Source organism: Tenrec ecaudatus, chromosome 5, assembly GCF_050624435.1.
Source record: "Tenrec ecaudatus isolate mTenEca1 chromosome 5, mTenEca1.hap1, whole genome shotgun sequence".
In the NCBI taxonomy this organism is placed as follows: domain Eukaryota; kingdom Metazoa; phylum Chordata; class Mammalia; order Afrosoricida; family Tenrecidae; genus Tenrec; species Tenrec ecaudatus.
In genome coordinates this window covers 89,204,822-89,217,149 of record NC_134534.1, presented here as the reverse complement: position 1 = coordinate 89,217,149, position 12,328 = coordinate 89,204,822, and the positions used below count along the sequence as shown (strand labels likewise).

General features: G+C 41.4%; 2 protein-coding genes and 1 pseudogene across 5 annotated transcripts in view; 2 read left to right on the top strand and 1 right to left on the bottom strand.

Moving 5' to 3' along the window:
• ASPH (aspartate beta-hydroxylase) overlaps positions 1-5,294 on the top strand; it is a 146,757-nt gene extending 141,463 nt beyond the window's left edge. For all 4 annotated transcript variants that reach the window (XM_075549709.1, XM_075549706.1, XM_075549710.1 and 1 more), the window contains one exon: positions 2,271-5,294. In XM_075549709.1, coding sequence (XP_075405824.1) covers positions 2,271-2,421 — 151 coding nt within the window. In that variant the 3' untranslated portion in view covers positions 2,422-5,294. The remainder of the gene's footprint in view (positions 1-2,270) is intronic.
• A 953-nt stretch (positions 5,295-6,247) lies between these two features.
• CLVS1 (clavesin 1) overlaps positions 6,248-12,328 on the bottom strand; it is a 96,621-nt gene continuing 90,540 nt past the window's right edge. The window contains 1 exon segment of the mRNA XM_075549713.1: positions 6,248-6,354. Within this exon segment, the coding sequence (XP_075405828.1) occupies positions 6,267-6,354 (88 nt within the window). The 3' untranslated portion in view covers positions 6,248-6,266.
• LOC142448495 (Y-box-binding protein 1 pseudogene) lies at positions 6,508-9,564 on the top strand (annotated as a pseudogene).

Here is a 12,328-nt window from a genome sequence, read left to right as displayed (position 1 = left end):
ATCTGCCTCTGAAAACAAATGAATGAAAACAGGGGTTCAGTCTACAGCCAATCATGGGAGTGATGTAGGACCAGACAGTATTTCATTCCACTGTGCACGAGGGTGCGATAGCGCAGTCCCACTCTACAGCTGATAGCAACAAACTATGGACCACATTTCTACTTTTTTTCTTAATTGCCTTCTTTTTTTAGCTTTGCCTTTCTTTTCAAGTCTCATTTGACATGCCAAGGATACAAGGTTGATTTATTCTACTGTTCATTCCAAAGTTTGTACGTTTGTGTCCTTTTTTTAAGTTGGGTGGAACTCAGTTATCTTTGAACTTCCCGATTAATTTTGTCAAGGGTCAGTCGATACGTTTACTCAATGAGAGACACTAAACTCGGCGTGAGGTATAGAACACAATGATGGAAGAAGTTGACATTTAAATATTAGTTATTTTGTCAGTTATTTTCATTATTTTGGAAAATTTTTCTTCAGATTCATTAACATGCCAGTAATTCTGAACTGAAACATGTTTGCCTCTCTCCGCCCCCACAACAAGGGACATTTGGCAAGGTGTTTAGATAATTTTAGGAGCCCAAACAAAAGATCCCTAGTGGCGTAGTGGGTTACATGTTTGGTTGCTAGTCGGCAGTTTGACACCCCCGGTTTCTCCGTGGGAGAAAGATGAGGTGTTCTACTCCCATAAACAGTTGCAATCTCAGAAACCTGCAAAAATACTTCTGACCTGTCGGTTGCTGAGTTGGAATCCCCTCAATGGTGATGATTTGGGCTTTGGAGTGAGAAAGTGGTGCACGGGTTAAAGTGCTTAGCCACTAACTGGAAGGTCTGATTGGAGCCCGCCCGCCTTTCCGTCAGAGACAGGTGTGTAGTGGGCTGCTTCTGTAACAGTACAGCCTCTGCAACCCCGTGGTGGCGGTTCCCTTCCCTCCTGTGGGTGACTGCGAGCTCAAATAAACTGGACAGCAAAAGGTGGGTTGGTTGGGTGGTAGAGATCATGTGGGCTATTATAAATTGGGAGATGTGCTCTGGATCTTTGTGGATGTTGTGTAGCATCCTATAGTACACATGAAAGCCCCCACAATAAGGAATTAGCTGGCTCGGAATATCAGTTAGTGCTGAGTTCGAGAAACCTTGCAATATGTCTTCATGCCTAATTTAATGTTAATTCCCCAGCAGTGAGTAATGAGCATCGTAAGACAGAGGTAGTTTTCTCAGGGCAAGCTACCTGCCAAAGTAATAACTTAAAATTGAGCTCTCCTTTGTAGTCCTGTAGTTTTCATTTGTGCTAATCTAGAACATAAGATTTCAAATGCTTAAATGGAATTTTATATCTAGAGAAAATTAGTAAAATGTTGATTTAAAAGCATAACTTAGCATTTAGTATGTTGCAGATATATTTTTGAAAGAGTATTAGTATAGCTAATACAATGTCTTTGAATTTGAGAGGTGCTGTGTAATTCTCCCCCATATAGTTTCTTCTTTACTACCCGATTTAAACTAATACTATATTAAATCTTAGTCCCTCTCCAGATATCTTGAGGTAGTATTGAAGGCATTCCAGGTGTTTTGCAGTATTGATTAAAACTTTCCTTAGATAGCCAGTTTTCATAGCATATGCAACACCTAATTTGATCATCCTCTTCCAGGTTATATGGTTACTGTACTCTTCTATAGATGGCAAATGGAATGAGTTGAAAAGAGAATTTCTTGGAACGATTGCCTGCAAGCCATGTGCTAGGTATCCCCAGAGAGAGAGAGCTCCCACACCCACCCTGCCCTGAGACACGACAAATGCCCAAAGGTCACCGTCAGTGTCTGAAAGACCCTGGAGAAGAGCCCCTCTCCGGCTTTGATCAGAAATAAAAGCAGGGCTGGCAACCCTTCCTACAGCTTTAGTGTTAAATGAAAATTGATGTTCATAGTAAGAATCCTGAAATTACTTTCTTCATCATCAAAAAAATAAACTCTGGCTTAGGATTCAAATTATTTGCTTATATTTATCATAAAAATGATTTACTTTACATAAACATGAATTAGCCTCAGGCATCCAAGGTCCCTGGCACGAACAGCAACACCTCAGCTGAAAGGCCTCGTAACTTGCTTCCAGAAAGATGAGCGCCAGGGAAACCCTGTGGAGCTGTTCTCCTCTGTAGCACAGGGGGTCACCAGGAGTCAGGTGACCCCATGTGTTAAAAAAAAAGGCGGGGGGTTCTTGTTTGTCGGAACCATCCAATGCTGTGCTCAAAAGCCTGTGTTTTCTGTTCCAGGACATGGGAAGAAGGCAAGGTACTCATCTTTGACGATTCCTTTGAACACGAGGTATGGCAGGATGCCTCATCGTTCCGGCTGATCTTCATAGTGGATGTATGGCATCCAGAGCTGACACCCCAGCAGAGGCGCAGCCTTCCTGCAATTTAGGCTGTCTTGCCAGCACAGGACTCGCTGGAACGAGGCTGTCTTTCTGGTTCTGTCTCCCTGGGTGCAGGGAGAGAAGCTGGACCGCCACGGCTCTACATTCCCTTCCCTTTCAAGTGAAGCTTGGACACCAACCCCTAAACTTTTCATAAAGCTAGAAGACACTGACGGGAATCATTGCCGACCTTCAGCTTCTATAGGACGTGCCGGCTGTATTTCATCCCAACAGCACTGGTGTGAGGCTCACAGAGGTGGTGAATATGAGTCTATACGATAGGGTACACCTTACCAGCAAAATAGTTTGTTTTTAACTTAGAAGGGGTCTAATATGATTATAATGAGACTATATGTAGAAATTGTGAATGGATATATGTAGTTGTAATTTTTCTATGCATTTATATTTTTATAAGGTAGCTAGGATATTTTGTCACCTTAGACAATTATTTTTTTAAAGGTGATTTTAATGGAAAGCTGTGAACAGACTTTACCTCTGCCTATTTACTTCTGACTTCCCTGACGAACATCCACTTTCCTCTTTTCTTTTTAGTAAAAGACATTTATGCAAATTCCCCCATATGAAGGGCCAAGGTATTATGCAAATGTCTATGAACTGTGATGATTCCACCCCACAAGGATTGTTTTGCTGTCTTCATTAGGAGTGGGTATTCTAATTAATTGATGCCTTTACTGTGCTAATGGAAAATATAATTTTCTGATGATCTCTAATGGAAATTTTCACACGGAGAAATAACATGGGATCATTTTATATTAAACTATAAAAACATCACATATAAATTTTTTAATACCACATATTAGAAGGGAAGGAAAAAAGGAGAATTTTATCAAAGTAAAAAATCCCTCTGAGGATCAAGTAGATAAGAGGCTGCTAGGGTATCTGGCTCCTGGCCTCTGTGCCATCTATTAGACCATGGTTCAGAGTGCCACTGCCTACCACAGATGTATTTGAGACCAAAAACAGCCCTTCGGTGTTTCCAAGGGCTTACTAAATACCAATTCTTTAAGTCTGAAAGACGGCAGAGTAGAAGAGGCCCAAAAAGAATGCTGGGTGGAGGTAGGAGAGATAGCTTTTCTCTTTGGAAGACTCTTGGAAGAGTTTGAAAGACTCTTCTATCACTTTGGCTTGAGAAATGTATGCCATTTAAACATTAAGTGACACTTTGAAATAGTAATTATCTATCGTTTAGTTTTAATATTGAATGTAGAACATAGAAATATAATACAGTACACAACATAAGCATAGTAGTTGAAAAATGATCTTGTCCACTCAATCCAAAGATAATCAAGTTATTTAGTGTGAACTCATATTTTAAAAAGAAAGTTAAATAGAAATGTTAGCTATATGAATGTAATGATACTCATATAAGGAACTCTAAGCCAATGTGAAGGAAAATTCTGAAGAAATGACATTGCCATTTTCATTCACAGGTTGAGACTCAATTGTGCTTTCTTTTCCATCCAAGAACAAAAGACACATTCTTTCTCATTAAGAATAGATGAAAATGGACACTTTTGGCTTGACCTTAAGGATGTCAGCTTCCAATAGAATGTTTAATACTTTGTAAAATATTTGTCCAGTTCCCTTTTATTTTGATGTCCAAAAAAATTCCCATTAAAAGAGATAATCTTGAAGAAAAATCAAGATGAGTCAACGTCCAGAAGAAAAAGCAAACTCTAGGGAAAAAGGTATTTGTGTACTTGAATATTTATTGACAATCCAATGCTCGTGTTGTAACATTTGTGTCATTTACCGAATTTGGTTCTTATATGTATATCGCATATACAGAAAGAACATTGTAACCTTACATTTTCGTCGTTGAGCCTTCAAGTTATATCCATTTATAGAAATTATGGAGTAGAATAAGATGCGTTAACAGTAAATTTAATATGGTATTTAAAATGGGTCACTACAGTGGGACTCTAAGGATTGACATTTGAAAGGCCCCAATTATTAGCACTGTAAGGTGTTGGCACTAACCAATTTCAACAGCATTTTAAATAGTAGGATCCAACTATTTTATAAACTCAATTAATTTTTTATTTCATCTTAGTACTTTTTTCTTCCATAAGCCATTGTATATAATAAAGTATTTTAGTTATTGCATTGATAGCATTACTTCAGTATTATTTTGTGATCTGAAATGTCTCTTCAAAAAAAAAAAACAAACCAAACTTCATTGCCATCTACTTAATTCTGACATAAAGCAACCCTACAGGTCAGAGTAGAAAGCTTCTCCCTTGAAGCGTCAGCTGCTTTCAAACTGCAGCCCAGCGAGCACCCCACAAGTATACCAACAGGTTCCTTTGAAGTGTCTGCATTGCGTGTGTGTGAAAATGTCTTCACAAGATGAATTAATTTTATTTATACATCGAAACAATTGCTTATTGTATTTTAATTATCCTTCAATTGTATTTCAAGGACATATTGCCTGTTGAAATATGAAAATTGCTTCTGTTGTTATTCTCTAGCAATACAAAAAGTCGAAATATTAGATCCATTGAGAAAGTAAATGGATATGATTAGTAATACTTACTGGGGGAGACTGACCAATTAAGTCACCTCTTTGAATTTTTCAGCTAACCATTCCCATATATATAAAATTTAGAAATCATATCTTACTGCCCATTAACTTTAAAAAATTGTCATTGCACAATACCTTGTTATACTAATAAATGTCATTGTCATGCAAATGGCTGATATGAAAAATATACAACTGGTTTTTTAAAACATGGCACAAGTAACGATATCATAACCTATGATATCTGTTTATTTTTAATCCAATTTCTTTTGAATGAGTAGTGGGGACTCCACTTTTAAGGAGAATAGATAAAGAAATAAAATTATCTTTGGCATTTCATCCTGCGCTCCCAGTCTTATTTTCACTACTTTTGTACATATCGATTCCTTTCAAAGTACACCGTGATCGAGTATTACACTCTCAGCAACGACCAACCCTTTTCTCCACATATTTAACTAGTTGCAAGAGGGCTGGGTTAAATGGTTTGGTAGCTCTTTCCTGTGCTACAGCGGTGCCCCAAGTGATATAATTTAAGTCGAATCATTTGTTCATTTGTCACTGAACAAATGTGTTTTCAATGAAATTCTCATCTCGGCAAACACATTCTGGAATAATGAGCTCTTGGGCTGCCTGTGTGAAACCACACTGTTAAGATGAAGTAATCCTGTTTCAGATTGTGGTTATCTTATTATTAAAGTCAGCTTATTATAGTAAGTTGATATAGCCTAGCAAATGAGATGATGTCAAAATCATTTTTTGCAGGATCAAAGTCTACAAATAGCCCAAGCTGTGAGAACATACAGGCTGGATGATTGGATGCTAGTGAGGAGGTCAGAGAAAATATTCAGTAATAAAATTATCAGCAAAGCCATGGTCTTGGGGCTTTGCACTACATTAAACTTGACAATTGTGCCTGCACAATTTCATTCCGATGTGTAGACTTGAAAATGCACTTAATCTTATTAGCAAATTCTGGAGAGGGTCCTTTGTGCAGTGTGTCAGGAGAGTACCCTAATGTAGAATATGCAACAAAATTTAGTCATCTTTTTTCAGTTCACTTAATAAATAGCAGAAAAAAGGAAGTAGAGGACTCTTGTCCTGAATGCCGTGTTTCATCCTCCAATCCCTCTCTGGAAAAGGGCATCTCTTAAGTCTTTACTCAGGTTTGGCATCTTGGACTGATGTCTGATGACATTCATTTCGGATGGCAGAGTGGACAGTGTGAGTCAAGCTGGATGGATGCAGGTGCTCTTCCTGGGTGCCTGGAGCCCCTGAAGGCTGACGAAGGGGAGACATCTAGATGACTTGGGTTCAGTCCAGCGCCAGGAGTGGCTGGGTATTCTCGCTCTCTCCCTTCTCCTCATGTTTCAGGGTCCCAGCTTCTACCACAGACTGAGATCTAGTAAAATGGGAGGAAAAAGAAACCATTATAAACCATGGTGACAACCATTTGGGAAGTTTGGAAGTATGCTTGATTGAAGAGTGCCCCCCCCCATTTATGTCCACTCAGGTGATGAATTGAATTATGCCCTCACCCCACAAATACGTTAATATGTTAAAAGACCCAGGTACCTCTAAGTATGGCCCTAATTGGAAATAGATGGTCTGTTATGTTAATGAGGCCATCCTGAGTAAGATACGTGGTAGATTCTAAACCTAGTCCCTTCTGAGTATTGTCTTTTTTACAAAGCAGAATAAACATAAGTGCATGTACACTGGGGGTAGACAGATGTTGATGCCAAGAAACTCCTAGGAAGGACCTGTCCTAGAACCAACGCCCTCATTTGGGCTTCTATCCTTTCAAATTGAGACACTGCGTTCCTATATTTAAAGCCGCCCACTTATCGTTACGTTAGGGCAGTGGGTAAAGCAGCGATGTAGAGTCTGCGAATGTGACTTTATTTAGCTGCAAAGCCTTCAAAGAGGCCATCAATTGTGAAGAGACCATATCCTATTAGGGGAGGCCCTAATCCACTGCCTGGTGACCATTGGTCACAGATACCAACAGGCTGAAGATGGTCATATGAAGACAGATGGAGATTGGAGTGACGCTACCACAAACCCAGGAGTGCCAACTGCTAGAAACTGCTAGACGTGAGATAAGGTTCTCAGAGCCGTCAAAGCAAGCATGGCTCTGCCCATTTCGATTTCAAGACTCCAGGCTTCTAGAAATAAGAGGCAGTACACATTTCTGTTATGTTAAGTCACCATTTGTGATACTTTTCCCTGTAGCCCAGAAACTAATTCAAAGGGGAGTCAGATTTTATACAACACTCTGCTTTTTAACCAAGACAAACAAAACAACCACATATACTGTGTATACTCAAGTGGAAGCCGACCTGAATATCCACTGAGGCACCTAATTTTACCACGAAAACTGCATTAAAATGTGCTAAACATATACAGCCACAGTGGTCAGAATCAGATATTGGTAAATGACAGACCAGTGGAAAAAAACCTGAAAACCCATAAAATCATCAGCATGCAGACAACTGATCTTTGATAAGGGTCCAAAAATATATCCAATGGGAACCAGATGCTCTCTTCAACAAGTGGTGCTGGAAAAAGTGGATATCTACCTACAGAAAAGTAAAGCAAGACCCTTATCTCAGTCCATGCACAGGAATAGACTCAAGGTGGATCACGGACCTCGGGGTAAAACCCCAAACTATTAGGGCCATCACTGAGGGAATTGGGACCAACTTGAGAATGTAGGCACAGGGAATACATAGGCTATCAGAAATAGGGAAGGACACACAAAGGAGGCACAAATTGACAAGTGGGATATACTGAAGATAAAACACCTGTGTACATTGAAAGAATTCACCAAGAGAGTAATAAGAGAGTCCACCGACGGGGAGGAAACATCTTTAGCAATGACACATCAGACAAAGGTCTTATTACTAAAATCTACAATATTCTGCTAGCTTCCAAAAAGAAAAAAAAATGTAATTGCCCACTGAGGAGGTGGACAACGGATCTGAACAGAAGTTTCACAGTCAGAAATCCAAATGGCCAATAAGCATATGAGAAAATGTTCCCAATCATTAGCCATATGAGAAATGCAAATTAAAACAGTAATGAGATACCACCTAACACCCTCAAAGATAACCCAATTCAAAAAATCAGAAAGCAACAAGTGTTGGAGAGACAGGAACTCTCATCCACTGCTGGTGGACCAGTAGGTAGGTACAGCCACTATGGAAATCGATCTGGTGATACCTAAAACAGATGGAAATCGAGCTACTGCACCACCCAGCACCCCCTTCCTCCCTTACTGGGCATGTACCCAGAAGAGGCAAGAAACAAACCAGGGCCAGACATCTGTGCTCCAGTGTTCATTAAGGCACAGTTCACAATCACAAGGCGTTGGAAACAACCTAAATTTCCATCAACTGACGATTGGATTAAAAAGCTGTGGTACATTCATACAATGGAGTACTACCCATCGCTAAAAAGCAGTGATGAACGCATGAAGCACATTGCCGCATGGGAAGAACTGGCGAAAATCATGCTAAGCAAAGTAAGCCAAACACAAAAGGACAAGTACATCATGAGTCCGCTGAGGGAAGCTTAAAATTAAAAAAAAAAAAAATGAGTTCAATCAGTAGGGGGTGCGGTGAGCAGACAGACCCCAGAGAGCCCTGAGCAGCCCTGCCCCCTAGTTTCCATCACACAAGGCCCCAGTCACCATCACGGCCACTCTGAGCAGCGAGGCCTGCAGGAGGGGACAAGGTCATTGCAAGGAAGGTTTGGGGAACAGTGAAATGGTTCAATGTAAGATACAGCTATAGTTTCATCAACAGGAATGACCCCAAGGTACACCACACGGCCATAAAGAAGAAGAATCCCAGGAAGTCTCGTCACAGTGCAGGAGATGGCGAGAAGGTGGGTTTGATGGTGTTGAAAGGGCGCACAGGCCGCAGATGCTACAGGTGCCATGGCGCTCAGTGGAAGGAGTAACTGCAGCAGACCGTAACCATGAGAGGCGTGGCCTGCGTCGTTGGGGTCCTCCACGCAATTACCAGCAGAATTCCCAGAATAGTGAGAGTGCGGAAAAGAAGGAGGGATCCAAGAGCACTCCCGAAGGCCAGGCTCAGCACCTTACTCCATGCGGACACCCTATGGACACCGACCGCAATAATCCAGCCCTCCTATGCAAGGAGAAGCAATGGAGGGTGCTGAGAACCAGGGTACAGAACAAGGTCGACCAGTGAGACAGAATATGTATCGAGGTTATAGAGCAAGATTCGCAGGGGCCCACCTCGCCAACAACAGCCTAGAGAAGATGGCAATGAAGAGGATAAGGAAATTCAAGGTGAAACCCAAGGTCAGCAGCCACCTCAACATCAATTACCGACTTCAATTTCCGACGTAGACACCCAGATAACCCTACCACAAGATGGCAGATACAAAATCAGCTGATCTACCAGCTGAGAATTCGTCTGCTCCAGAGGCTGACCAGGGCAGACTGAGTACATGCCAGTTACCCATCTGTACCATCATCCAGTTTAGTCATCCAACAAGAAATGAATATGACATTCCAGCGATAAGAAATGAATATAACATTGGAGCTGAACACCTTAAGTGCTTGCTTTTTGCCCAATGACTAAGGAACTAGAACTATCTATTATCCATACAGCATGGGGTTTTTATTGTGTTTAACTAAACAATACCATTACTTTTTGGTAATAACATAGTATTTTATTAAAAGCCTGGTTTTTCTCAATACACCTTTGAAGGTTTTTTTAATTGTTTCATATCTGGTCAAGTTGAGATTTTTAAGGACCTCATTTTTAATTTGTAATAAAAGTTTACAGCTTGTTTTTTTTTAAAGTCAACAAACTGCAAGCACTTATTAATAAGGTTTTAAATGATAAAAAGGCAAAAGGGACAGAGAAAAAGCTACTGTATACACACATTCCTGGGGTGAGGTCCAGGTAGTATGGCAGGGGCCAGACCAAATCCAGGGATACATATGGTAGCCAACTAAAAAGGAGGGGGGGAAAAAGAAATGGGTAGCGGGGGAACAGGGCACTAACCCACCCAAGGGAAGGGTCTTGTTTATGTCTCTGCAGGGAAAGAAGGACCAGACTTCAACCCAGTGCTCCAAGATGTGAATGTAACATACCAGCATGAAACAGGGAACCAATAGAGAGGTCTGAGGGCCAGCCCCAATCCCAATTATATGGACAGCCTCCATCCCCCAGAAGAATTTACTTCAGAGGTCAAAACTGAAGCTACAGCTCAGGGGGAGAGGCATGTCTGATGAGAGAACACAGGAGCAAATAAAGGGGGAGGAAGAGAGAGTGGAGCACATCCTGGTCCACCAAATCTTGAGGATGATTTCCCTGCTCAGAGCAACCAATGCACAGAGAGGACCATAGGGCCGGTCCCACTATGAGACACGACATCCCTCACTGACCCCATAGCCCTACAGGGGACAACGCTGGAGACTGTGGGAATTGTACCCGATCTGACCCCACCACACCGAGACAAAACACTAAGGGTGTGCAACAAAACAGCAAGGGGAGCACAGCAGGGAAGTCCGAGGGAATACCAAAAATAGATTTGGGGCCAGGGCATGGCACCTTATCATCTTCCACTGGAAAACACCCCTAAAGGTCAAACAGACCTTGAACTACTTTTCCTTTTTTATGTCAATGGTTTTTTGTTGTCGTTTTTCTGTCTTGTTTTTTGTGCATATTATTTCTGCAGGTCTATCTAGATAAGACAGATAGGATAAACAATCTGGAGGAGAAAACAACTGGACTGACGGTTCCGGAGGGGCATGGAAGAGGGGGAGGCAGGAGAAAGGAAGTGGGTGTTAACCCCAGGGACAAGGGAACAACAAGCGATCTAAAATCAGTGTAGGAGGCCTGGTAGGGCTTAATCAAGGTCAGTGTAACTGAGAAGAATTACTGAGACCCAAATGAAGTCTGAGCATGATAGTGGGACAAGAGGAAAGAGAGGAAAGAATGAGGAGGCAAAGGGCATTTATTGATGTCTAAAGCTAGGCATATACATATGTAAATGTATTTATATATGACTATGGGGAAATAGATCTGTGTGCACATATGTATGGGTTTAGTATTAAGGTAGTAGATGGACATTGGGCCGCCACTCAAGTATTCCCTCAATGCAAGAACACTTTGTTCTATTAAACTGGCACCTTCCGGACATGATCACTGAAGACAAAGAGGGTGCATAAGCAAATGTGAAGAAAGCTGATGGTGCCCAACTATCCAAAGATACAGCATCTGGTGCCTTAAAGGCTTGAAGATAAACAAGCGGCCATCTAGCTGAGGAGCAACTAATCCCACATGGAGGAAACACACCAGCCTATGTGGTCATGAGGTGTCAATTGAATCAGGTATCAGGCATCAAAGAACAAAAAATTCATATCATTGTGAATGAGAGGGAGTGCAGAGTGGGGACCCAAAGTCCATCTGTAGGCAACTGGACATCCCCTTACAGAGGGATCTCCAGGAGAAGACAAACCAGTCAGAGTACAGTATATCGCCAGTGAAACATACAACTTTCCTCTACTTCTTTAATCCTTCCTCTCCCCATTATCATGATCCCAATTCTACCTTACAATTCTGGCTAGACCAGAGGATGTACACTTGTCAGAGCTGGAAACACAGGGAATCCAGGACAGATAAACCCCTCAGGATGAATTATGAGAATAGTTATACCAGGAGGGGAAGGGAAAGGTGGGGGAGAATGGGAGAACTGATCACAATGAACTACATAATATCCCCCTCCCTGGGATATGGACAACAGAAAAGTAGGTGAAGGGAGACATCAGACATGACGAAATAATAATTTATAAGTTATCAAGGGTTTGCGAGGGAGGTGGCCAGGATGGGAGGGGAGAAATGAGCTGATACCAAGTGCTCAAGCAGAACGAAAATGTTTTGAGAATGTTGATGGCAACAAATATACAAATGTGCTTGGCACAATGAATGGATGTATGGATTGTGATAAGAGCTGTACAAGCCCCCCAATAAAATGATTTTTTAATGTGCTGAAAAACTGCTTATACTCGAGTACAGTTATTTTAATATTTTTATGTTTTCTATACCACATTTTATGGAAAGAGCCCCAGTAAAACCTTGGAATCTTTGCAGAAATTTCTTATGCTAGTGGAAGGAATCTAAGTGTCATAACTAAAGCTCTGGTCTTAACCTGTTAAGGCCCTAGTGTCTAAATATTAGGTGCCCTGGTGGCACAGTGCTTATGCTCTGAGCTCCTACCTGCACGGTCAGCAATTCCAAACCAGTGGCCCTGTGGGAGAAAGATAGTGTGGTCTATGCCCATACAGAGTTGCTGTCTGGGAAACTCACAAGGGCAGTTCTACCCTGTTATCT